At 50.0% G+C, this 27,611-nt stretch overlaps 1 protein-coding gene across 1 annotated transcript in view; it reads left to right on the plus strand.

The window, feature by feature from the left end:
- Positions 1-284: 284 nt before the first annotated feature.
- piwil2 (piwi-like RNA-mediated gene silencing 2) overlaps positions 285-27,611 on the plus strand; it is a 79,533-nt gene continuing 52,206 nt past the window's right edge. The window contains exons 1-9 of the mRNA XM_085970875.1: positions 285-521; positions 4,414-4,422; positions 5,234-5,315; positions 7,129-7,255; positions 15,947-16,147; positions 18,082-18,192; positions 20,859-20,976; positions 24,659-24,783; positions 26,986-27,066. Of these exons, the coding sequence (XP_085827001.1) occupies positions 303-521; positions 4,414-4,422; positions 5,234-5,315; positions 7,129-7,255; positions 15,947-16,147; positions 18,082-18,192; positions 20,859-20,976; positions 24,659-24,783; positions 26,986-27,066 (1,073 nt within the window). The 5' untranslated portion in view covers positions 285-302. The remainder of the gene's footprint in view (positions 522-4,413; positions 4,423-5,233; positions 5,316-7,128; positions 7,256-15,946; positions 16,148-18,081; positions 18,193-20,858; positions 20,977-24,658; positions 24,784-26,985; positions 27,067-27,611) is intronic.

Below are 27,611 nucleotides of genomic sequence, written 5' to 3' on the forward strand. Positions count from 1 at the left end.
TGTCCACCTGAGAGGACAGACGGGGCCTCGGTTTAACGTCTCATCCGAAAGACGGCACCTCTGACAGTGCAGCACTCCCTCAGTACAGGCACCAGGGACTGTCAGCCTGGGTTATGGGTTCGAGGCTCTGGAGTGGGACCCAAACCCATGACCTTGTGACTCGGAGGTGAGAGTGTTACCCACTGAGCCAAGCTGACAATAATCCAGAATAGGTCAAAGCGTGGCAGGTGTTCCAAGTACGAAACTCTGGGATGTTACAGTGAGGGGTGTCTTGTTTCGCAGGTGGCTGCCCTGTGTACTAGATGTCCGATCGGGCTAGACTCCCTTTCCGAGGTGGCCTGCCTCATACAGCCCTCGACCCCCATTTTCCTGGACCTCGGCAGCAGCCACTGCTGGAGTCGGGAGCAGACGTAGCGCAAGGGAGGACGTTTCCAAGTCTGTGGCCCCCGAGGTTCGAGCCAGTGGGAGATGTCCCGCAGCAAGCTGTGCATCTCGCAGCATATCCCGGACGAATCTATCAGGTACGTATGTTGGAAAAAGGCTGAAAGTAGCTCGCTACAGATCCCTCGCTAAGAAATCTTAATGCTTCAGATCAAATTCTCGATTTATGTGCACACGTTTCACTCATTGGGAATGGTAATTTAACTGATGTACAGCTCTACAAGGGCGTGAGTGTTACCCTGTGTAATGTGATGAATCTGTTAAGGTGAAGTGTCTGTTTCAAGCCTCAAATTCCAGTTCAACACATTTTGTAAAATGAAGTTAAATTGATGATTCTTTTGATAATCGAAGGCAAAAGCTTCCCCCTTGCCTAGTTTACACCTGTTAGCTTGTTTGAAGTGGGTGTCTCTAACACACAGCCTCAATCAACATAACGTTTACCTGAATTAAGTGTTTGAATGAAGCTAAACATGGTTCCAGTAGAGCTGACTAAATAACTGACATATCCATGGAAACTGTGCATGCTTCGGCTAAAAGAACTGCCTTTAGCTCCAGAGCCCTCACTCCGGGCGAGAGTGTCAAAGACCTTCAGGTAAAAACTTTAGTGAAATTATTCAAAGATGCAGAAGACAACCGTAGCTTATAGTTGAGTTTAACCATGTGTAAAATAATACGCAGCCCTGTAAGAAAGAACAGAATGAGAGAACATGGATTTCTCTAGCGCCTTTCACGACCTCAGGACGTCCCAAAGCGCTTTACAACCAGTGAGATATTTCTGAAGTGCAGTCACTGTTGTAGGAATTATGTATATTCAAGCTGTGTCACTCTTGCTGATCATAAATGTCACTCCTAATATCTTTTGCAGGTAGCTCCGGAACTCTGTAGATTATAAAATAATCAGGGGTAGTTGATGGCAAGGTCGAGTTTCTCATTAGGTTGGATTTCAGAGCCTTATCTTTGAAATCTTTTCTCTGGTTATAGGAGGTAACAGCTCAGGGTCCATTATAGAATGCATTGTAAGCAGCCTGTTGGCAGGAGTGAGCTCGATAAAGCAAACACCCTTATCTCTACAATAAAAACAAAATGCTGGAGATACTCAGCAGGTCAGGCAGCATCTGTGAAGAGAGAAACAGAGTTAACGTTTCAGGTCGATGACCTTTCGTCAGAACTGGAAAAAAGCAGGAAATGGAACAGATTTTTAAGCAAGTGTAGGAGCTGGGAAAGGGGGGAGGGGATGAAAGAACAAAAGGGAAGGTCGGTGATAGGATAGAAGGCAGGAGAGGCTGAGAGACATTGAGAGACATTCAAGGCAAGAGGAGGTGGTAATGGGGCAGGTTAAGCAACAAGGGATGGCTCGAGATGAAGTGTGAATTGCGCTGGCAGAATGGAAGACAGCTGCCGTGTGGGGGAGAAGGACAGAAGGCACAAACAAAAAGTGTGGATAAAAAATATATACAGGAAACTCGTTTAAACGGTACCTAAATATCCGGAATTCTCTTAACCGGCAAAACAACACCTCAATAACCGGCGATGTTGCCGAGTCCGAGTCTCCCGCGGTGGCCGAGTTAGTCAGTGGGGGTAGTTCTCCAAACTGCCACGACTCGGCTTCTTGGCACTGTCGGAGGTCCGAACACCTCAATAACAGGAGTCTGACTCTCCCGCGCTGCCGGTCGTCTCTTCCGATCCGCCATTTTTCTGTGTGTGTCTCCATCTTTATCGTGAATTATCTCCCCCATCTTGCATTATGGAATTCCCAAAAGTTGGTTCAAGCAAAAGGAAGAGTGGTGAACCAGTTGTCTTGGAATAAGTGTACAGTCAACTACAGTACTGTATACAGTCATTTACTCTGTAAGTTTTGTTTTACTGTTAAGTAATTAGAGTTATGGATTACCCTCAACTGGCAGTGCTGTACTTAATCGAGCATCTTCCACCATCCATTTAACACAACATTCTGTAGGTGAGTACCCAATTGCTGTATATTGCACATTTCTTGATTTTTTTATTTTTCTTTGTTAAAAATAGCCTCGGTAGATAACCCTCTCCGTCATCCGGAAATGTTGATGAACCGGCACCATCCCGGTCCCGTCGGTGCCGGATACCAAAGAGTTTCCTGTATATGATAGAGGCCGAGGTTATGGTCTGAAATTGTTGAACTCTATGTTGAATCCAGAAGGCTGTAAAGTGCCTAATCGAATGATGAGGTGCTGTTCCTCGAGCTTACACTGAGCTTCCGTGGAACAATGCAAGAGGGTGAGGTCGGAGTGGGAGTGGAGCGGAGAATTAAAGTGACAGGCGACCGGAAGCTCGGGGTCCCCCTTCCGGACTGAGCGAAGGTGTTCTGCAAAGCGGTCACCCAATCTGCGTTTGGTCTCCCTAATGTACCTTATCTCTATACCTCACATACTGCTCTTTGACTCAGGACCAGAGTATTTTCAGCACTTCATCTCGAGCCAGCTTTTGTTTCTTAACTTGTCCCATTACCATCTCCTTTTGCCTCGCACCATCATCCCTTTTGTCCCTTAATCTCTCCTGCCTTCCAGCATATCACAGACCTTCCCTTTTGTTCTTTCCTCCCCTTTCCCTGCCCCTACATTTGCTTAAACACCTGTTCCATCTCCAGCCTTTTCCAGTTCTGGCGAAGGGCCATCGACCTGAAACGTTAACTCTGTTTCTCTCTCCACAGGTGCTGCCTGACCTGCAGAGTATTTCCAGCATTTTCTGTTTTTATTTTCAGCAGGGCCTGCTATGCACCACAGGAGGGCGGTGTCTATGCAGGGCCAAGCAGCAGTATGTCGTTTCGCTGTCATTCAGTGTCAGAACATCTCTCTTTGCTATAGAGAAAGGAAGCAGTTTCCTTTTAAGCGGGGTTAGCCAGGCCCCTGTGATTGGTATGTTGATTTTTTGCTGGCAGTCCAAGCAGTGGTAATTTTTGCCCTTTCTTGGAGTAATTAAAAATGTTCTATCAGGACTTGTACCAAAGCTCACGTGGTTAACAGTCAAGTGTTGCTAGTAAATCACTTGCTTTGAGGGATATACAACCACCACAGTATAATAACGGCCAGACATCTTTCGTAGTCGAGCAATGATGACTTTGTATTTCACAAATCTTGGAAATACGACAGTGTCACAACTTGGCACCATAGACTCTCTCGGCACAGGAGGAGGCCATTCAGCCCATCGTGCCTGTGCCGGCTCTTTGAAAGAGCTCTCCAATTAGTCCCACTCCCCTGCCCTGCAAATTTTTCCTTTTCAAGTATTTATCCAATTCCCTTTTGAAAGTTATTATTGAACCTGCTCCCACCGCCCTTTCAGGCAGCGCGTTCCAGATCGCAACAACTCCCTGCGTAAACAAAATTCTCTTCATCTCCCCTCTAGTTCTTATGCCGATTATCTTAAATCTGTGCCCTTTGGTTACCGACCCTCCTGCCTGTGGAATTTCTTAATCCTTTAATTAATCTTCTCGCCTCTAATGCACGCCAGCCTTGGCCAAGCTGGGACCTTCAGTCTGGGTCCGTGCTCCTTGTACAGAGCTATACGTTGAAATTCACCCCCTGCTATTCTGACATTCTTTCAGGCTGTGTGCTTGTCAAGAATTTTAATTGTTTTCAGGGGCAGCTGACTTCGTTATTTGTCTATCTATGTGCTTCTGGTTGGCTTGCACTCTTGTTTCCCTCCCTTCCCCTTCCCACACCCACCACCCTCGAAATCTTTTTTAGAAACTGTTGCAGGGAGTCCTTTGCATGTTGTTGTGTCCCCTACACTGGCCGCTGATGAGGGGGTCACTGACCGCACGTCACAAACTACTTTTCTCTCCAATATCACACAACTTGAGCCCATAATCCAGGCCGACGCTACCGGTGCAGTACTGAGGGTGTGCTGCACCGTCGGAGGGGCAGTACTGAGGGTGTGCTGCAGTGTCGGAGGGGTAGTATGAGGGAGCGCTGCACTGTCGGAGGGGCAGTACTGAGGGAGTGCTGCACTGTCGGAGGGGCAGTACTGAGGGAGTGCTGCACTGTCGGAGGGGCAGTACTGAGGGAGCACTGCACTGTCGGAGGGGCAGTACTGAGGGAGCGTTGCACTGTCGGAGGGGCAGTACTGAGGGAGCGCCGCACTGTCGGAGGGGCAGTACTGAGGGAGCGGTGCACTGTCTGAGGGAGTGGTACACTGTCGGAGGGGTAGTTGAGACGTTAATCCGAGGCCCCGTCTGCCCTCTCGGGTGGCGTTCTCCCTGGTGTCCTGGCCAATATTTATCTTTCAACCAACATCACTAAAAAACAGATTATCTGGACAAATAGTCTCATTGCTGTTTGAGGGATCTTGCTGTGCAGAAATTGGCTTCCACATTTCCTACGTTAAAATAGTGACTACACTTCAAAAGTACTTCATTGGCTGTGAGGTGCTTTGGGACGAGGTGGTGAAGGGTGAAAGGCGGTACAGGAAACTTTGTGCTCTCCGGCACCGACGGGACCGAGCTGCTGCCGTTCCCTCAAAACTGCCGGACACTCCAGAGTTAATGTTGAAACATACGGAGATTTTCATCTCCGTATGAATCAACAAACCCTGTTGCCTCTAAACAGTCGGCAAGCGTCTCTAGCTGAAGCTGTTGCTTAGCTACAGACCTTGCAGAGCTTGACTGTTCAAAAAAAGCAAAGAAAAGAAACGAAAAGAATAAAAAACGGCTCCTGATTTTTGCCGGTGGCTCGAGCTTGCCGGGCGGTTCGCCTCCGGATAACTCAAAGTTTCCTGTATAAATGTAAGATTATTCTTTCTAGCTGTCTGTTTGTTTTCCCAGCCGCTGGGCCGTTCGGCCGGACTAGTCCGAGGTCTAGCCTTGCTGCCGCAGTTTGAAGCTTACGGACGAGGAGATCACCTCAGTAAGTGGATTTGTGCTTCAGTCTCCGCTAAGAATCAGCCCCGGGTGTTTGACGCTGCCTTACTGACCTCCCGTAGAAACGTTGGCCGCTGCTCGCCCGTTCGCTCCTGGGCATTAATTGTTCTCTTTGTCCTTCCCCTGCCGCGCGCTGGCTTCCGGTGGTGCTCCTCCCATTGCTGGGACGGCAGGACAGCCGTCTGACTCAGCTGGACTGGCGCAGGGAGAGCACTCGAGTCGAGACGTACTTTCCACCCGTTGCGGCGCTGTGCGATCAGAAGCTCAGTGGGGTGTGGGAGCCCAAGCCCCACCCTACTGCCCTGCGTGTTTGCTTGTACCCAACACTATGCCACAGACAGCTTGCGCTTTAGGAATGATGCCTTCATATACCCTTAATTATATTTGAAACATTTTCTTTAAGCAATATATAAGGGTCATAAGTGTAAGATAGTCACTATCAGGAGAAACCTTTTTACCCAGAGAGTGGTGAGAATGTGGAACTCACTAACAAAGGGAGTGGTTGCGGCGAATAGCAGAGATGCATTTAAGGGGAAGCTGGATAAACACACGAGGGAGAAAGGAATAGAAGGATATGTGAGTGATAGAGTGAGATGAAGCGGGGTGGGCGGAGGCTCGTGTGGAGCATAAACACCGGCATGGACCCGTGGGGCCGAATAGGCTGTAAGGGTTCTCGGACAACTGGTATGGGGGTTGCACTGGGAAGATTGTTGCATCTCACCATCAGCTGGTCCGTGAGCAATATTACGATAGCATTATTACGAAAGGGGGAGGGGATGAAAGAACGAAAGGGAAGGTCAGAGATAGGATAGAAAGCAGGAGAGATAGAGAGACATTGAGAGATAAGCTCGAGGAACAGCACCTCTTTCGATTAGGCACTCTACAGCCCTCTGGACTCAACATAGAGTTCAACAATTTCAGATCAGAACCTCGGCCCCGATCAGAGATTTTCCCTTTTTTTAATCCACACTTTTGTCGGGGCTTTTTTCTTCCCTCCCACGCGGCAGCTGTCCTTCATTCTGCCGGCGCCATTCACACTTCATCCAGAGCCATCCTTTGTTCCTTGAATATCTCTTAATGTCTCTCAATCTCTCCTGCTTTCTATCCTATCTCTGACCTTCCCTTTTGTTCTTTCATCCCCTCCCCCTTTTCCCAGCCCCCACTTGCTTTAAAATCTATCCCTTTTCCTGCTTTTTTCCAGTTCTGACGAAGGGTCTTTGACCTGAACCGTTGACTCTGTTTCTCTCTCCACGGATGCTGCCCTGGCCTGCTGAGTTTTTCCAGCGTTTTCTGTTATTTCCCTGAGCAATATTGTTTGGGTGTGGTTGGGTCGGAACACTAGCCCTGGCCTCGTAAGGTGGGGGAGCAGAACATTGTGCTACTCGATTTGCAATCAGTTCTTAAATACTTCTATATTTCATGGCAATGGATGGGGCTGTGTCTGGGGGCAATGGAGCCCCGGGGGGAGGAGGAGGGAGGGGGTCTGCTCGGAGGGGATGGGAGGAGGGGGTCCGCTCCAGGGTGGGAGGAGGGACGGGGTCTGCTCTGGAGTCTCGGGGGGGGGGGGGGTTTATTCCGGCGCCCTCTGTTTGCACTATCGTATGGAAGCACCCGGCCCTATATTCTAAGGAGCATCTTAAATGAGGAGCGAGGTGGGGAGGTTTAGGAAGGAAATCCAGAGCTTGGGTCAGAAGACTTGTATATTTATGAATGATTCACCCCACCCCCGTCCCCATTTAACAGTTTAATGCTGTTGCTGTACAGGAGCGTGGCTTTGCTGACTTTGTAATCTCTCACAGGTAGAGGACTCTTTGGCAGAGGAATATCCAGCGAGCTGCTCGGAGGGTTTAAACACGAAGTGCGTCAGGTAGCTGGTGATGCCTGTCCCGCAAGAGCAGCAGTGCAGTGGAGCTATGACCAAGGCAGGTAAGGACAGCCAAGTGCAGGTGTAAGATCGACCGTCTCGCTGACCGAGCATCTATGCTTCCTCTTCTGAGACTTGTAGTTGGAGTCTCCTGTGTCTAGTGGCACATGAAGCAACCCATTCCTTCCACTGCGGTTTGTCCAGACCAAGGTATTTGACTCCGATCAGCTTATCTTGCCTTGCATCCACAGTCGATGTTGATATTTTCCAGTCTGTAGCAGACTCTCCTTGTCTCTGGATTGTCTCAGGAACCAACGGTATTTTTACTTTGACAGGTCATTAGCCTGACTCGCAACCCCTTACCCGGAGGGCAATGGACTGCCTTTAGTCTGGCTCCTCCCAGGTGTTATACCCCTGTCAGCATAGCTTATAAAACATAAGAAATAGGAGTTGGCCATTGGCCCTTTGAGCCTGCTCCGCCATTCAGCAAGATTGTGGCTGATCATCTACCTCAAATCCACCTTCCCGCACTATCCCAAGTTCCCTTAGTTCCCAAAAATCTATCGCTCTCTGCCTTGAATATACTCAACGACTGAGCCTCCACAGCTCTCTGGGGTCGAGAAGTACAAAGATTCACCGCCCTCTGAGTGAAGAAATTTCTCCTCATCAGTCCTAAGTGGCTGACCCCTTATTCTGAGACTGACCCCGTGTTCTAGACTCCCCAGCCAGGGGAAACATCCTCCCAGCATCTACCCTGTCAAGTCCCTTAAGAATTTTATATGTTTCAATGAGATCACCTCTCAATCTTCTAAACTCTGGAGAATATAGGCCTAGTCTCCTCAATCTCTCCTCATAGGACAATCCCCCCATCACAGGAACCAGTCTGGTGAACCTTTGTTGCTCTCCCTCTAAGGCATGCATGTCTTTCCTCAGGTAAGGAGACCAGAACTGTACACAGTACTCCAGGTGTGGTCTCACCAGGGCCCTGTGTAATTGTAAGAAGACTTCTTTACTCTTATACTCTAATCCCTTTGTAACAGAAGCTAACATACCATTTGCTTTCCTAATTGCTTGCTGTACCTGCATGTTAACTTTCAGTGATTCGTGTACAAGGACACCCAGGTCCCTCTGAGCACCAACATTTGCCAATCTCTCACCATTCAAAAAATATTCTGCTTTTTTGTTTTTCCTACCAAAGTGGATAACTTCACACTTCCCCACATTGTATTCCATTTGCCATGTTCTTGCCCACTCAGTCAACCTGTCTAGATCTCTCTGCAGCCTCTTTGCGTCCTCCTCACAGCTTACTTTCCCACCTAACTTTGTATCAGCAGCAAACCTGGATAGGTTACACTCAGTCCCTGATGTGCCTCAATAATCCCGAGACTCGATGTTAGCGGAACAAAACAAGGCTTTTATTAACTTAGAAGATAACACGCAGTGGAGAGAGGTATCTTCCCTGGAGGTCTGCAGTACTGGCTGTGAGGCCAGACTGAGCTGGCTTACATAGAGGCCAGGTATGGGCGGAGCCCTACACACAACACATTCCATACATTCCAATACACAATACAATGGTGAGGAGAAACCTGAAACCAACCACAGTCACAGGCAATACAATGGTAAGGGGGAACCTGAAACCAACCACAGTCACAGGCAGTGATGAATGGAATATTTCATCACATTCACCCCTTCTATAGATTTAGTCTGTTCGGGGGTTTGGTAGTCCTCTGCGACCGACGTGGCTATTGTGGTGTCGGCTGGGTGTCCCCGGTGGCCTCCTGGGTCTCTGCCGGGGGTGCCGCCAGGGTTGTTGAAGGGGTAGTTGGTGGGGGTGCCGTTGGTCGATGTTCTTCCGGGGGTGATGAAAGAGTAGTGGGTGGGTAAGAGTTGCTGTGGTCGTTGTTGCTGCTATTGCCGTGGTTGTTGTTGTTACCAGCTGGGGCGACGTCTTTTATTGACACGGTGTCCTCCCTTCCGTCGGCGTGCCGGACATACGCGTATTGGGGGTTGGCGTGGAGTAGGTGCACTGGCTCCATGAGAGGGTCCGTCTTATGGCCCCTCACATGCCTTCGCACGAATACTGGACCCGGGGTGGAGAGCCATGACGGCATGGATACGCCTGAGGTGGATTTCCGGGGGAAGCTAAACATTCGTTCATGAGGCGTGGCATTAGTGGCAGTACACAATAGCGACCGTATCGAATGGAGCACATCTGAGAGGACTTCCTGCCAGCGGGAGATAGGGAGGCCCTTGGTCCTTAGAGCTAGAGTGACTGCTTTCCATACTGTCCCGTTCTCTCGCTCCACTTGACCGTTACCCCGGGGGTTGTAGCTGGTGGTACGGCTCGTGGCGATACCCCTGGACAGCATGTACTGGCGTAGCTCTTCACTCATGAAGGACGACCCCCTATCCGTGTGGATGTAGCTCGGCATACCGAACAGGCAGAACAGGCTGTTGAGGCATTTAATGACCGTGGCGCTGGTCATGTCTGGGCAGGGGAAGGCGAATGGGAACCGGGAGTATTCGTCCACAATGTTCAGGAAGTAAACATTGCGGTCGACGGACGGGAGGGGGCCCTTGAAATCTAAGCGGAGCCGCTCAAAGGGCCGTGTAGCTTTGATTAAGTGGGCTCTATCAGGGTGGTAGAACCGAGGCTTGCACTCAGCGCAAGTGCGGCAGTTCCTGGTCAGAGACCGAACTTCCTCAATCGAGTAGGGTAAGTTGCGGGACTTTATGAAGTGGAACAGCCGCGTGACCCCTGGGTGGCAGAGGTCGTTGTGGAGGGTCTAGCCGATCCCCGGTGGCGCTGGCACACATCCCTCGTGAGAGGGCATCTGGGGATTCGTTAAGGGCCCATGGCCGGTAAACGATGTCATACTCGAAGGTGGAGAGCTCGATCCGCCACCTAAGAATCTTATCATTTTTGATCTTCCCCCTCTGTTTATTATTGAACATAAACGCTACCGACCGCTGGTCGGTAAGTAGAGTGAAGCGTTTGCCGGCTAGGTAGTGGCGCACTGCCTCCACGATGGCTTGGGCCTCCTTTTCCACGGAGGAGTGTCTGATCTCGGGCCCTTGGAGGGTCCTCGAGAAGAAAGCTACGGGCCGCCCTGCCGGGTTGAGGGTGGCCGCCAAGGCAAAGTCAGACGCATCACTTTCCACTTGAAATGGAGTGTTCTCGTCCACTGCCTGTAGCGTGGCCCGCTCAATATCCTGCTTAATGCTTTTGAAGGCGGCATGGGCCTCAGCAGAGAGCGGAAAAGAGGATGCTTTCAAGAGGGGGCGGGCTTTGTCGGAGTAGTTGGGGACCCATTGGGAATAATAAGAAAATAACCCCAGGCACCTTTTCAGGGCTTTGGGAGTGTTGGGCAGGGGCAGCTCCCGTAGGGGGCGCAATCGGTCGGGGTCTGGTCCGATTTCCCCATTCTCCACCACGCTGCCTAGTATGCAGAGGCGTGTGGTGTTGAAAACGCACTTGTCCTCGTTGTAGGTGAGGTTGAGTTTTTGTGCGGTTTTCAGGAACCTCTCGAGGTTCGAGTCGTGATCCTGCTGGTTGTGACCGCAGATGGTGACGTTGTCGAGGTAGGGGAAGGTTGCCTGCAAGTGGTGGTCATCGACCATGCGATCCATCTCCCTCTGGAAGACCGAGACCCCATTCGTCACCCCAAAGGGGACTCTGAGGAATTGGTAGAGGCGTCCGTTCGCCTCGAAGGCGGTGTACGGGTGGTCCTCTGGTCTGATAGGGAGCTGGCGGTACGCTGACTTGAGGTCGATGGTGGAGAACACCCGGTATTGGGCGATTTGGTTCACCATTTCTGATATGCGGGGTAGCGGGTAGGCGTCTAGTTGGGTGTACCTGTTGATTGTTTGGCTATAGTCGATCACCATCCGTTTCTTCTCGCTACCCCTTACCACCACCACTTGGGCGCGCCACGGGCTATTGCTGCATTCAATAATGCGCTCTTTCAAGAGCCTGTCTACCTCGGTTGCGATAAACCGCCTGTCCTCCCAGCTGTACCTCCTGCTTTTGGTCGCTATTGGCCGGCAGTTAGGGGTAAGGTTCGCGAATAGCGAAGGCGGCTTTACCTTCAGGGTAGCCAGGCCGCACACTGTGAGGGGCGGCTGGGACCCACCGTACTTGAGCGTGATGCTTTGGTGGTTGCACTGGAAATCCAGGCCCAAGATCACGCTCGCGCATAGATTCTTCATGATTAATACTTAAAAATTATCATATACAGTCCCGTTAACGGACAATTGTACCGTGCAGTAACCCAGAATGGTCGATGTCTGGGTGTTATCAGCCATAGAGATGGTACCCCGAGTAGGGACCACCTTTAGGGAGAGTTGTCGTGCCAGTTCCGGGTGAATAAAACTCCGTGCTTCCACTGTCAATTAAACATTTAACCCCGCACCCGTTTACCTCGATGTCCACCATTGATTTGGATAGCGGGTGGGGCCTGGTCTGGTCCACTGTGACCGATGCCACTGTAGGGCCCTGATCGAGACAAGATGGTGTCCGCACTGTCTGCTCACAAGATGGCGGACCCCACGAGGTCGGGCAAGATGGCGTCCAAGATGGCCGCTCCCACGGCGCACACGCGGCGGTTGGTTTTCCGGTGGGGTTCCCTCTGCACACCTTCCCGAAGTGCCCCTTCTTACCGCACTTAAAGCAGGTGGTGCCTTTCGCCGGGCACAGGTTTCTGGTGTGCTTTGGCTGCCCGCAGAAGTAGCAGTTGGGTCCCCGACGCGTCGCGGCTGTCGTAGGGCTTCTGGGGGGAGAGCGGGGCCCCGACGGTGTCGGGCTGCCGGGCGGGGAAGATGCCTTCCAAGATGGCGGCGCCCTTGGTGCACACGTGGCGGCGTGGACGGCGCGGGCTGAAGAGTAGGCGTCCGAGTTTCTCTGGGCCACATCCAGGGATCGCGCGGTGTCCGCAGCCTGTTTCAGGTCCAACCCCGTTTTTTCCAGCAGTCTTTGCCGAATGTAAGTGGAGCTGAGGCCTGTGATAAAGGCATCGCGAACAAGCTCGTCGGTGTACACTACGGCTTTTACATCTCGGCACTTGCAGTCTTTGCCAAGCATTTTCAGGGTGCCTAGGAACTCCTCCACCGATTCCCCAGGTCGCTGTGCGCGAGTGGCGAGCAGATGCCTAGCATACACCTCATTCGTAGGCTGCTGGTAATGCGCCTTTAAGATGTCGCAGGCGGCCAGGTACGTGTCGGCGTCTTGGATGAGGGGGTAAACCCGGTGGCTTACCCAATTCCGCAGAATTCCGAGTTTCATACTCGCAGCGTCCGTAGCGTCTTTGACGGCTGCGGAATTGTCCAGGAAGAATTCCATACACATAAACCAGTGTCCAAAGCGTGCCGATGCGTCCGGAGCATGCTGATCCAAATCCAAACGTTCGGGTTTCAGGAGTTGATCCATTGTGTTGAAAAATAAGTTAATAAAATTGATGTGCCTCAATAATCCCGAGACTCGATGTTAGCGAAACAAAACAAGGCTTTTATTAACTTAGAAGATAACACGCAGTGGAGAGAGGTATCTTCCCTGGAGGTCTGCAGTACTGGCTGTGAGGCCAGACTGAGCTGGCTTACATAGAGGCCAGGTATGGGCGGAGCCCTACACACAACACATTGCATACATTCCAATACACAATACAATGGTGAGGAGAAACCTGAAACCAACCACAGTCACAGGCAATACAATGGTAAGGGGGAACCTGAAACCAACCACAGTCACAGGCAGTGATGAATGGAATATTTCATCACAGTCCCCTCATCCAAATCATTGATGTAGATTGTGAATAGCTGAGGCCCAAGCACTGATCCTTGCGGTACCCCACTAGTTACAGCCTGCCAACCCGATAATGACCCGTTTATTCCTACTCTCTCTTTTCTGTCCGTTAACCAATCCTCAATCCATGCTAGTATATTACCCCCAATCCCGTGAGCCCTAATTTTGTGTAATAACCTCTTGTGTGGCACCTTATCGAATGCTTTTTGAAAATCCAAATACACCACATCCACTGGTTCCCCCTGACCCATCCTATTAGTTACATCTTCAAAAAACTCTAATTAGTCAAACACAATTTCCCTTTCCTAAAACCATGTTGATTGCCTAATCATATTACGATTTTCTAAGTGCCCTGTTACGTAGTCCTTAATAGATTCTAGCGTTTTGCCTACTACTGATGTCAGGCTAACTGGCCTATAGTTCCCTGTTTTTTCTCTTCCTCCTTTCTTAAATAGCGGGGTTATATTTGCTACCTTCCAATCCTTGGGGACTGTTCTAGAATCTGTGGAATTCTGGAAGATTAATGCCAGTGCATCCACTATCTCTGCAACTCCCTCTTTTTAAAATCCTAGGATGCAGGTCGTCGGGTCCCGGGGATTAATTTCTCCAGCACTGTTTCTTTACTTATACTGATTTCTTTAAATTCCTCATTCTCTCCACCCTTGGTTCCCCATTATTTCCAGAATGTTTGTTGTGTCTTCTACCGTGAAGACAGAGACAAAGTATTTGTTTAATGTCTCCGCCATTTCCTTATTGCTCATTATAATTTCTCCTGTCTCTGCCTCCAATGGGCTCATGTTTACTTTCACTAATCTCTTCCTATTTGCATATTTATAGAAATGTTTACAATCTGTTTTTGTCTCTTGCTAATTTACTCTCATTTTCTCTTTCCTTATCAACTTCTTGGTCCTCCTTTGCTGAATTCTAAAATCCTCCCAATCCTCTTTTTAACAGCATTATCAGCCTCCTTTTTTGATCTCGTAGAGTCATAATGGCACAGAAGGAGGCCATTCGGCCCATCAAGTCCGTGCTGGCTCTCTGTAGAGCAATCCAGTCAGTCCCATTCCCCGCTCTATCCCCGTAGCCCTGCAAGTTTATTTCCCTCAAGTGCCTATCCAGTCTCCCCTTGAAAACATTGTGTGTCTCCGCTTCCACCACTTCCGTCGGCAGCGAGTTCCAGGTCCTCACCACTCGCTGCATAAAAAAGATTTTCCTCACATCCCCCCTGTATCTCTTGCCCAAAACCTTAAATCTGTGTCCCCTAGTCCTTGTACCATCAACTAGTGGGAACAGCCTTTCCCCGTCTAGCCTATCCAAACCCGTCATAATCTTGTACACCTCGATCAAATCACCCCTCAACCTCCTTTGCTCTAGTGAAAACAAATCCAGCTTCCCCAACCTGTCCTTGTAGCTAAGATCCCCCATCCCCGGAACCATTCTGGTAAATCTCCCCTGCACCCTCTCAAGGGCCTTCACATCCTTCCTAAAGTGTGGTGACCAGAACTGGACACAATACTCCAGTTGTGGCCGAACCAATGCTTTATAAAGATTCAGCATAACTTCTCTACTTTTGTACTCGATCCCTGTATTTATGAAGTCCAATATGCTTTGCTAACCACTCTCTCAATATGTCCCGCCACCTTCAGGGACCTATGCACATTAACTCCCAGGTCCCTCTGTCCCTGCACACTCTTTAAAACTGTGCCATTAAGTGTATATTGTCTCTCCCTGTTCCTTCTGCCAAAATGTATCACCTCACACTTCTCTGTATTAAATTCCATCTGCCACTTGTCTGCCCATTCTGCTAGCCTTTCTATGTCCTGTTGCAGTCGATTGGTATCACCCTCACCGTTTGCCTCACCCCCTTAGGGAAGAGTGACCATAATATGATAACATTTTATATTGATTTGAAAGTGATTTAGTTAAGTCCAAAACTAGGGTCTTAACTCTAAACAAAGCAAACTAGGTAGGTATGAGGGGCAAGTTGGCTAAGGTAGATTGGGAAACTACATTAAAAGGTATGACGGTAGACAAGCAATGGCTAGCATTTAAAGAATACATAATTTACAATAAATATACATTCATTTAAGGCACAAAATCCCCACAGGAAAAGTGGTCCAACTGTGGCTAATGAGAAGTTATTGGATTGTTGTAAAAACCCATCTGGTTCACTAATGTCCTTTAGAGAAGGAAATCTGCCGTCCTTACCCGGTCTGGCCGATACGTGACTCCAGACCCACAGCAATGTGGTTGACCCTCTGAAATGTCTTAGAAGGCGGCTCAGCACCGCCAACTCAAGGGCAGTTAGAGACGGGCAATAAATGCTGGCCTTGCTGGTGACGTCCACATCCCGTGAATTAATTTTTTTTTTTTAATTAGGTGCTCCAGTCTCTGGAGTGGGACTTGAACCCACGACCTGACTCGGAGAGGTTGGAGCTCAGCACAGTGAGGTCGGACTGTGCACCCTGACATACTGTCGCCAGCGACTGGTGCTTTGGATTTTGGGTGGCCGTGTGGCTCGGAGAGTGAGCGTGAATGCTGTAGAGCCGCGGTGGGACAGTGCCGCAGTGTCTCCCTGCATTGGAAAGGAAATCGGAGCGAGGGTTGTTCCAGGAGACCCTCAGCACTTTTTGGGGACTTTGGCAGTTTTGGGAGCAGGCTGTCTCGTCAACAGAGGTGTTGAGGCCAAGTGTACCACAGACCTAAAGTCTGCAGATAATTTAATGGGAAAATGACGAACGCATGCTTCAAACTTAAAGGAGAAAAGAAAAATACACAACTTAAAAAACGCACGCACGCACAAAAGATCAGGCCACAGACGTAAATCGTAAACTTAGATCAGTTGCTGGGTGAAAAGTCTCATTCAGTTGTTGGGGGGGGGGAAATTCAATCCCATTTAAAAAGTAGTGTGTCTAATTTGGGGTAATTGTTACATGATGTATTATTCTCCTCCCCCCAGCTTTAGAGGTAGAGAGACAGCTCCCGAGTCTCCACTCTCCAGCACTGAGGAACTTGCAGCCCAAGTGAAGGGATTGGAGTTGGGACGAGCATCGCTGGGGAGGAGCAGAGTTCTTCACCCCTCGGCAGTGCTTTCACCCGGAGACCGGAAGTTCACTCTCAGCGAGGCCATCACTGGAGCCGTGGAGAAAATAACGCAAGGGTGAGTCAGTGGAACGGAGCATTCTGCACTGACAGAAGTGGCTTTTATTTTGGTAAATCACTGTAGTTTGTGTGGTAAATGTCTCCTGGTCAGAAGATTGATGGCTCCAGTCGTCATGGTACTGACAGCTCCTTGCTGGTGAACCTTGAAAAGTGAAGGAAATTGTCTCTTGGAGAGTTCAGCTCGCAGTCTCGGGCTTCAGCTGAGCAAGGCCCTCAAACCCATTTGATCACATTGCTCCCGTGTACCAACCCTACCTTCTCCCCTTTACTGCCTCCAGTTGTTTCTTAAGCAGCTCTTGCTTTGGGTTTGATACACGGGGTCTCATGCAGCCCATAATGCTACTGGCTGGGGAGCCCCACTTTTACTAGGCTTCCTGGCTGCTGGTCATGGCCTCCTGGTCTGTGCAAGGCTTGCCACCAGTGCACTAAAACATAGAAACATAGAAGATAGGAGCAGGAGTGGGCCATTCGGCCCTTCGAGCCTGCTCCGCCATTCAATGAGATCATGGCTGATCATCCAAATTCAGTACCCTGTCCCTGCCTTCTCCCCATATCCCTTGATCCCTTTAGCCTCAAGAAACATATCCAACTCTTTCTTGAATATATTTAATGAATTGGCCTCCACCGCCCTCTGTGGCAGAGAATTCCACAGGTTCACCACTCTCTGGGTGAAGAAATTCCTCCTCATTTCTGTCCTAAATGGCTTACCCCTTATCCTTTGACTATGACCCCTGGTTCTGGACTCCCCGGCCATCAGAAACATCCTTTCTGCATCTAGTCTTTCCAGGCCTGACAGAATTTTATAGGTTTCGATGAGATCCCCTCTCAATCTTCTAAACTCCAGTGAGTATAAGCCCAATCGACACAATCTCTCCTCGTACGTCATTCCTGCCATCCCAGGTATCAGCCTGGTGAATCTTCGCTGCACTCCCTCCATGGCAAGAACGTCCTTCCTCAGGTAAGGTGACCAAAACTGCACACAGTACTCAAGGTGTGGTCTCACCAAGGCCCTGTACAACTGCAGCAAGACATCCTTGTTCCTGTACTCAAACCCCCTTGTTACGAAGGCCAACATACCATTTGCCTTCTTAACCACCTGCTGCACCTGCATGCTTACCTTCAGCGACTGGTGCACAATAACACCCAGGTCTCGTTGCACTTCCCATTCTCCCAATCTATTGCCATTCAAATAATCTGCCTTCCTGTTTTTGCCACCAAAGTGGATAACCTCGCATTTATCCACATTATAGTGCATTTGCCATGTTTCTGCCCAGTCACCCAACCTGTCCAAATCGTACTGGAGTTTCATGACATCCTCCTCACAGCACACACGCCCACCCAGCTTTGTGTCAGCCAATGTAACAGCAGCTTGATGTGAGCTCAGTGTCCTGGCCTCTGTACTTTCCAGGCAGCCTGTATCTGCTGTAAGTCGCCCTTTGTACCTAGAGTTACACAGAATTTACAGCACAGAAACAGGCCCTTCGGCCCCACTGGTCCTGCCAGTGTTTCTGCTCCACACGAGCCTCCTCCCACCCCTCTTCCTCTCACCCGATCAGTATATCTTTCGATTACTTTCTCCCTCATGTATTTATCCAGCTTCTCCTTCTAGTGTATCTATACTATTCGCCTCGACCACTCCTGCATTCTCACCACTCTCTGGGAAAAGAAGTTTCTCCTGAATTCCCTATTGGATTTATTAGAGACTGTCTTATATTGATGACCTCTAGTTCTGGTCTCCCCCACAAGTGGAAACATCTTCTCCACGTCACATCTGCCCTTCGATGTGAATGTTTTTCAGGGGATTGTTTGTGACTCATTTCACCTGTTGGTTGCTTGATACTTGAGGCTAACCAGCCGCAGCTCAAGTTGAAGACGAGTTTTGCACCAGCGGGCTGCGTTGGGCCATGTTAATTCCTGTTGTGTTTTATTTAGGGAGCCGGTTGTGAAGAAGGGATCATCGGGAACGCCCATACCTCTGGCAGTAAACCTCATCAAAATACACTGCAGAAACAAGGCCGTGTATCAGTACCACGTTACCTTCAGGTACGTGACTGCAGCCTGCGCACGTTCTGCACCAACGTGGGAACAGGGAGCGGGCGAGTTCACACACTGGAACGTTGTGGGTTGGAGCCGGGGTTAGCGACCGGCCTTCCATGTTTTGTTTTCAGCACGGAGCCTTTTGGGCAAGCGGGTTTTGCATGCCCGGGTCAGTCTTAATCATGGACCCCACTGGCCAGTGAGGACTCATGTTACAGGGAAGAGACACGCACACTGCAGTCCTGAGTTAGAGATAACAACAGAAGGGTAGAAAGTGGGGGGAAAAAAGAAAAGAGCGAATCACAAATAATAGAGACAAGTGTAGGAAGAGAGGGGTACAGGAGTTGTGACTGCAGTGAAGGATGAAAGAGAAATTTAGTGCTTCAGCATTGGCAAAGAGCATTTGGACCCACACTTCCCTGTAATGTAAATGAACCCTTTTGTCAAATGTGCCCCCTCACTAGTTGCCTTTCCAAGATGTGACACATGTTCTGAAAGGTTGGACACCCCTGGGCTACTGCCTGCAGCTTGGCATTTAAACACCTGCACATAGGGTCCAAGTGTGGGCCTAAGCTCAGTGGCTGTACTTGCATTGAAACAGCCGAGGAACTCGCGGAACTTTAAATTGTACTCTGTACATGGTACCTGAATTGCTTCATTCTCACGGTGTTCGTCTATGATCAAGGAAGTGGCATTCAAATTTAAAGATTTGCCTCGGCTACATTTACACCTTTCAGGGTGTGTCCGATTCTGACCAGTGTCACTGTTGGTGCGTAGTATTGCCGAGCATGCACATTACTAGTGTTCCCTTTAAGCCGCGCAGGGCTCCAGGGGTACCGCGCAGGGCTCCAGGGGTACCGCGCAGCCAGTGAGACTGCTTTTAAATTGAAAAAACCGCATATGCACGGAATTTGGAAGGGGCTGCGCAGCCCAAAAACACATTACCGGAAACATTGCACATTACATAAGAACATAACATAAGAAATAGGAGCAGGAGTAGGCCAATCGGCCCCTCGAGCCTGCTCCGCCATTCAATAAGATCATGGCTGATCTGATCCTAACTGCCAATCCACTATCACAGAACCATCTCCTGCATCTAACAGAATTAGACACACGAAATAGGAGCAGGATCAGGCTACACGGCCCCTGGGCCCGCTCCGCTAACCACAGGGCCATGACCGATCCGAACCTAGACTCATGTCCAAATTCCTGCCCGCTCCCCGTAACCCTTAATTCCCTTTACTTCTAGGAAACTGTCTATTTCTGTTTTAAATTTATGTAATGATGTAGCTTCTACAGCTTTTTGGGGCAGCATATTCCATGGACCTACCACCCTCTGAGTGAAGTAGTTCCTCCTCATCTCAGTTTTGAAAGAGCAGCCCCTTATTCTAAGACTATGCCCCCTAGTTCTAGTTTCACCCATCATCGGGAACATCTTCCCTGCATCCACCCGATCCAACCCCTTCACAATCTTATATGTTTCAATAAGATCGCCTCTCATTCTTCTGAACTCCAATGAGTAGAGTCCCAATCTACTCAACCTCTCCTCATATGTCCATCCCCTCATCCCTGGGATTAACCGAGTGAACCTTCTTTGTACTGACTCGAGAGCAAGTATGTCCTTTCTTAAGTATGGACACCAAAACTGTACGCAGTATTCCAGGTGCGGTCTCACCAATACCTTGTACAACTGAAGCAATACCTCCCTATTTTTATATTCTATCCCCCTAGCAATGAAAGCCAACATTCCATTGGCCTTCTTAATCACTTGCTGCGCCTGCATACTAACCTTTTGAGTTTCGTGCACCAGGACCCCCAGATCCCTTTGTACTTCAGTACTTTCCAGTTTCTTGCCATTAAGATAATAACTTGCTCTACAATTTTTCCTGCCAAAGTGCATAACCTCACACTTTCCAGTATTGTATTCCATCTGCCAAATCTCTGCCCACTTACTTAGCCTGTCTATGTCCCCTTGCAGATTTTTTATGTCCTCCTCACTCACTACTTTCCCTCCCATCTTAGTATCATCTGCAAACTTTGATATGTTACACTCGGTCCCCTCCTCCAAATCGTTAATATAGATTGTAAAGAGTTGGGGACCCAGCACTGACCCCTGCGGAACACCACTAGTTACTGATTGCCAGTCTGAGAATGAACCATTTATCCCAACTCTCTGCCTTCTGTTAGATAGCCAATCCTCTATCCATGCCAGAATATTACCCCCAATCCCGTGATTTTTTATCTTAAGCAATAATCTTTTGTGTGGCACCTTGTCAGATGTCTTTTGGAAATCTAAATACACTACGTCCACTGGTTCCCCTTTATCCACCCTATATGTTACTTCCTCAAAGAACTCCAGCAAATTTGTCAAACATGACTTCCCCTTCATAAAACCATGCTGACTTTGTCCTATTAAATTATGTTTATCCAAATGTCCTGTTACTGTCTCCTTAATAATGGACTCCAAAATTTTACCTACCACAGATGTTAGGCTAACCGGTCTATAGTTTCCAGCCTTCTGTCTACTGCCCTTTTTAAATAAGGGTGTTACATTAGCAGTTTTCCAGTCTGCCGGGACCATTGCCGAGTCCAGGGAGTTTTGGAAAATTATTACCAATGCTGCAACTTGCTTCGGGTTACTTCACTCACACAAACATTGCTGTCCGGTTCAGTCCTAATGTAGAATGTCGGAATATACGCTTTGGAATGTTGAAGGAGCATCGGCCAGTTACTGGACAAGTCACCGCTTTTGATGGCACCATACTCTACCTGCCTGTGAAACTACCCGAGGTAGGCCCACCTTTCAGCTTTTCAATCATTGTAATGCACCACGTTTACTGATCAATATTTGAATGCCTCAGTTAAAGTGGGTGCATGTGGCAACCGAACACACTCGCCTCTGAGTCAGAAGATCGTGGGTTTGAACCCCACTCCAGAGACTCGAGCCGTAATCCAGGCTGGCACTCCCGGTGCAGTACTGCGGGAATGCGGCACTGTTGGAGGGTCAGTACTGAGGGAGTGCTGCACTGTCGGAGGGGCAGTACTGAGGGAGCGCCGCACAGTCGGAGGGGCAGTACTGAGGGAGTGCTGCACTGTCGGAGGGGCAGTACTGAGGGAGCGCTGCACTGTCGGAGGGGCAGTACTGAGGGAGTGCTGCACTGTCGGAGGGGCAGTACTGAGGGAGCGCTGCACTGTCGGAGGGGCAGTACTGAGGGAGCGCTGCACTGTCGGAGGGGCAGTACTGAGGGAGCGCCGCACTGTCGGAGGGGCAGTACTGAGGGAGCGCTGCACTGTCGGAGGGGCAGTACTGAGGGAGCGCCGCACAGTCGGAGGGGCAGTACTGAGGGAGCGCCGCACAGTCGGAGGGGCAGTACTGAGGGAGCGCCGCACAGTCGGAGGGGCAGTACTGAGGGAGCGCCGCACAGTCGGAGGGGCAGTACTGAGCGAGCACTGCACTGTCGGGGGGGCCGTCTTTTGGATCAGATGTTAAACCGAGGCCCTGCCAACCCCCTCAGGTGGAGGTAAATGGCCCCAATGCCACTATTGGAAGAAGAGCAGGGGCGTTCTCCCCTGCCAATATTTATCACTCGACCAACATCCCTAAAAACAGATTAAGTGACCATTTGTCTCATTGCTATTTGAGGGAGCTTGCTGTGCGTGAAGTGGCTGCCATATTTGCTACTTCCCAGCAGTGGCTGTGAAACGTTTTGGGATGTCCTTTCTTTCTCTCTCGTGTATATAGACGCTAGATATTTCCAGGTTTGCGGAGTTTCTATGCAAGAATAAGTTTATGACTGAGAAAAGGCCATTTAGTGCACTCCCTGAAGAGAATCCCTCCGATTCCAAGATGTAACAATGACACCAAGGGTGGCTTGTGGAAGATTTCTTACGACATGTCCTTAAACATTCATGATATTGGGATTTGGCCTGTATTTTGAACTTTGAAGGAAAATGTTGTCTTAGAACAGGCAGCACTTGTAAAATACTCTTCCCCGCCTTCAATATTATTGGCAAATAATATCCCAAGGCACTTCATTGGAGCGGAATCAGACTAAACTTGACACTGAGCCACACAAAAGCTTGGTCAAAGAGGTGGGTTTTAAGGAGAGTCTTAAAGGAGAGGATTGAGGGAGGGAATTTGAGCTTGGGGCCTCGACACCTGAAGGTACGACCGCCAGCGGTGGGGTGAGGGAAGTAAGGGATACGCAATAGGCCAGAATTGGAGGCGCGCAGAGATCTCGGGGTGGGGGGGGTTGGTTGTCGGGCTGGAGGAGGTTACAGAGATCTCGGGGTGGTGGGGGGGTTGGTTGTAGGGCTGGAGGAGGTTACAGAGATGTGGAGGGGCGAGGCCATGGAGGGATTTGAAAAGAAGGCTGAGAATTTTTAAAATCGAGGTGTTGGTGGTTTGGGAGCCAGTGTAGGTCAGTGAGCACAGGGTGATGGGTCACAGTTTGTTCGTGTAGGTCAGTGAGCACAGGGTGATGGGTCACAGTTTGTCAGTGTAGGTCAGTGAGCACAGGGATGATGGGTCACAGTTTGTCAGTGTAGGTCAGTGAGCACAGGGGTGATGGGTCACAGTTTGTCAGTGTAGGTGAGTGAGCACAGGGTGATGGGTCACAGTTTGTCAGTGTAGGTCAGTGAGCACAGGGTGATGGGTCACAGTTTGTCAGTGTAGGTCAGTGAGCACAGGGGTGATGGGTCACAGTTTGTCAGTGTAGGTCAGTGAGCACAGGGTGATGGGTCACAGTTTGTCAGTGTAGGTCAGTGAGCACAGGGGTGATGGGTCACAGTTTGTCTGTAGGTCAGTGAGCACAGGGTGATGGGTCACAGTTTGTAGTGTAGGTCAGTGAGCACAGGGGTGATGGGTCACAGTTTGTCAGTGTAGGTCAGTGAGCACAGGGTGATGGGTCACAGTTTGTCAGTGTAGGTCAGTGAGCACAGGGGTGATGGGTCACAGTTTGTCAGTGTAGGTCAGTGAGCACAGGGTGATGGGTCACAGTTTGTCAGTGTAGGTGAGTGAGCACAGGGTGATGGGTCACAGTTTGTCAGTGTAGGTCAGTGAGCACAGGGTGATGGGTCACAGTTTGTCAGTGTAGGTCAGTGAGCACAGGGTGATGGGTCACAGTTTGTCAGTGTAGGTCAGTGAGCACAGGGGTGATGGGTCACAGTTTGTCTGTAGGTCAGTGAGCACAGGGGTGATGGGTCACAGTTTGTCTGTAGGTCAGTGAGCACAGGGTGATGGGTCACAGTTTGTAGTGTAGGTCAGTGAGCACAGGGGTGATGGGTCACAGTTTGTCAGTGTAGGTCAGTGAGCACAGGGTGATGGGTCACAGTTTGTCAGTGTAGGTCAGTGAGCACAGGGGTGATGGGTCACAGTTTGTCAGTGTAGGTCAGTGAGCACAGGGTGATGGGTCACAGTTTGTCAGTGTAGGTCAGTGAGCACAGGGGTGATGGGTCACAGTTTGTCAGTGTAGGTCAGTGAGCACAGGGGTGATGGGTCACAGTTTGTCAGTGTAGGTCAGTGAGCACAGGGTGATGGGTCACAGTTTGTCAGTGTAGGTCAGTGAGCACAGGGGTGATGGGTCACAGTTTGTCAGTGTAGGTCAGTGAGCACAGGGGTGATGGGTCACAGTTTGTCAGTGTAGGTCAGTGAGCACAGGGGCGATGGGTCACAGTTTGTCAGTGTAGGTCAGTGAGCACAGGGGTGATGGGTCACAGTTTGTCAGTGTAGGTCAGTGAGCACAGGGGCGATGGGTCACAGTTTGTCAGTGTAGGTCAGTGAGCACAGGGGTGATGGGTCACAGTTTGTCAGTGTAGGTCAGTGAGCACAGGGGTGATGGGGCACAGGGGTGATGGGTCACAGTTTGTCAGTGTAGGTCAGTGAGCACGGGTGATTGGTCACAGTTTGTCAGTGTAGGTCAGTGAGCACAGGGGTGATGGGTCACAGTTTGTCAGTGTAGGTCAGTGAGCACAGGGGCGATGGGTCACAGTTTGTCAGTGTAGGTCAGTGAGCACAGGGGTGATGATGGGTCACAGTTTGTCAGTGAGCACAGGGGTGATGGGTCACAGTTTGTCAGTGTAGGTCAGTGAGCACAGGGTGATGGGTCACAGTTTGTCAGTGTAGGTCAGTGAGCACAGGGGTGAGATGGGTCACAGTTTGTAGCGCAGGATCTGTTAGTTGTGAAAATAGAAACGGTTTTCCATTGGGCAATTGTTTGAAACTATTAACTTTCTGTAATATTAAATAACGTCATTATTTCTGCATTGCCAGTGCTAAATATGGGAAACAGGAGGTGGTGCCTCCTAAAGATGCTCTTTATGCAGTCGCAGTGAGGCTAAACCGGCTCAGGTTTGCGCTTTGGTGTTTGGCAATGACTCCAGAGTCAGATGCTCGAGAAGCCGTCCTGTAGCTGGGCTGTTCCAGTTTGTGCATCGCTTGAAGCCGAGTTCCTAATCTGGTGTTTCATGCTAGGTGGTCATTCTCAAATCACACAGAAAAACTGACGGGTCGGAGGTGAACATTAAAATTCAAATGACCAAGATCCTGCAGCCAACCTCTGATCTCTGCATCCCCTACTACAACGTGGTATTCAGAAGGTAATATGGGTGCTGTCTCCTTGTGCAAACAGCTTACACGGATCATCTCACTTTCTCTCTCTTTGGGATTTTTTAACCAGTTTTCCACAGAGAGGATTTGGAAAGAGTTGCATTTAAATGTTGTGTTTTTAAAGCAAAGTGTATTCACATAATTTTTTAAAAAGAGCACTGGAGATGAAAGGTGATTGGACTGCTCATCGCTTGGCTTTAAGGTTGGTGCCCCAAAGACCAAAAGCAAGTAATTTGTTAACCTGTCTCGGTAATTGAGGAACACCTCCCGCCCATTGTGTTGGGAAGTCCTTGCTCCTGAATGTTGAACAGGGGTTGTCTGCCTCCTTTCGGGTTGCAAGATAAAATAGGGACAGAAACGCACACTGGCCGGTTTTTAAACAGAAAGCTGCCTGGGCGGGCTGTTTTTGAGCCTCGGTTAGGATAGAGGAGGGGGAGTTAGAAGTTATTTTGTTTTGTCAAGTATGATGACCCACTGATGTGGGGAAACGTAGTGCGTTTATTATTTTGCACTGTGTGAAGGCAAGTTGTATTGATTGGATTAAGTGAGTCCGATCATTGTTGCTCTGCATGTTCTTCTGCCTGAGAAATAAAGCCGCTTAATGTTTCATTCTGGCTTCATCTCACTAAAGCGTTTAAAAAGTGTACCTACTGAAAGATTGGAGAGACGTACGTGAGAGCATGTGCGAAAGACACAATAACCCGTTCAATGTTGAGGGGGATACATTTAGCAACGTGAGTCCATTCCATAATGGAAAAAAAACGGGATCCGCCTTGGGGAGCAACGGATATTACTGAAACCAAGCAGGCCGAAATGAACCTGATTTGGAGCAAAGAAACCCAGGGTGATTTGAGTTAGGCTGCAGCCACTTGGGCCTCGGAGAAGCAGTTGAGCCTTCATTTACCCCCCCATCCACCCCCCTCGGCCCTCAATCGGGGCTCGCACCCCTCGACTTGTGTTACCCTCAATCAGGGCTCGCACCCCTCGACTCGTGTTACCCCCCTCGGCCCTCAATCGGGGCTCGTACCCCTCGACTCGTGTTACCCCTCAATCGGGGCTCGTACCCCTCGACTCGTGTTACCCCTCAATCGGAGCTCGTACCCCTCGACTCGTGTTACCCCTCAATCGGAGCTCGTACCCCTCGACTCGTGTTACCCCTCAATCGGAGCTCGTACCCCTCGACTCGTGTTACCCCTCAATCGGAGCTCGTACCCCTCGACTCGTGTTACCCCTCAATCGGGGCTCGCACCCCTCGACTCGTGTTACCCCCCTCAGCCCTCAATCGGAGCTCGCACCCCTCGACTCGTGTTGCCCCTCGGTCGGGGCTCGCACCCCTCGACTCGTGTTGCCCCTCGGTCGGGGCTCGCACCCCTCGACTCGTGTTGCCCCTCGGTCGGGGCTCGCACCCCTCGACTCGTGTTGCCCCTCGGTCGGGGCTCGCACCCCTCGACTCGTGTTGCCCCTCGGTCGGGGCTCGCACCCCTCGACTCGTGTTGCCCCTCGGTCGGGGCTCGCACCCCTCGACTCGTGTTGCCCCTCGGTCGGGGCTCGCACCCCTCGACTCGTGTTGCCCCTCGGTCGGGGCTCGCACCCCTCGACTCGTGTTGCCCCTCGGTCGGGGCTCGCACCCCTCGACTCGTGTTGCCCCTCGGTCGGGGCTCGCATCCCTCGACTCGTGTTGCCCCTCGGTCGGGGCTCGCACCCCTCGACTCGTGTTACCCCTCGGTCGGGGCTCGCACCCCTCGACTCGTGTTACCCCTCGGTCGGGGCTCGCACCCCTCGACTCGTGTTACCCCTCGGTCGGGGCTCGCACCCCTCGACTCGTGTTACCCCTCGGTCGGGGCTCGCACCCCTCAACTCGTGTTCGAAAACTACTGACGAAGAACCAATTGAGTGAGCAGAGAAGGAAGTTTGAGGGATCATTGCAGCAACCTAGAATTGAAGAGGAATAGTAGGGAGTGATTTACCATAGCAGCAGAAACTCTTAAGTACAGGGCGGAAGGCGGAGGATACGGTCTAGGCTGGAGTGTGATGCCAGGCTGTGTTTCTGTGGATTTTCAGTAAGTATGTTTTGGTGTTGACTGCTATAGTGGGCACTGCGACGGATCCTTGACCTTTATTTCACTGTATATTGCAAGGGACTAGCCAGTCTGTAAGGGTGCTGTTGAACACACTGCTTTCTTTTTATACAGAGCTATGAGGATTCTGGAATTAAAATTGGTCGGACGAAATTTCTATGACCCAAAAAATGCAATTGTTCTCCCTCAATACAGGTGAGTGTGGTTAATGGCACAGTATCGTTTTCAACAGCCTATTAATGACCTCGTTGTGATGGTCAGGTAAAGGTGACTGACGAACGTTCGTCAGCTTAATTAGCCAGTGGGTCTGTGAGTCAGGTGGGGTACATCCCAGAATCTGCAGGAATTAACGGAGGAAATTAGCGATGCATCGGGGGGTCTTTTTTTAGAACTTCTTAAAGAACTGGAGCAGTGCCTGAGGGTGGGAGGATATTAAATGTACTTCCAATCTTCTGGAAAGGAGTACAGTACCAACCTGGTTATTACAGATTGGCTAGCATAGTGCGGAGGAGGGAGCCAATTGTTCCCCGTAGCTTACCTTTTGATAGAAGCCCATGAAACCTGGCAACGCGATGAGCTAGCTGCCTCCTCCAAATATTTCCTCCGTTTCCCTATCCACAGATCAGCCTGTGTATATAGAAGAAGCAGCACTTGCTGACATTAGTCTTCAACTTACCATTTAACAGGATTAACCTTTGTGTTCCAATAATTACCTTCTACACTTCTGTAAGGTCCCCTCT

This window comes from Somniosus microcephalus, chromosome 30, assembly GCF_052327205.1.
Source record: "Somniosus microcephalus isolate GS21.2 chromosome 30, FLI_Smic_1.0, whole genome shotgun sequence".
In the NCBI taxonomy this organism is placed as follows: domain Eukaryota; kingdom Metazoa; phylum Chordata; class Chondrichthyes; order Squaliformes; family Somniosidae; genus Somniosus; species Somniosus microcephalus.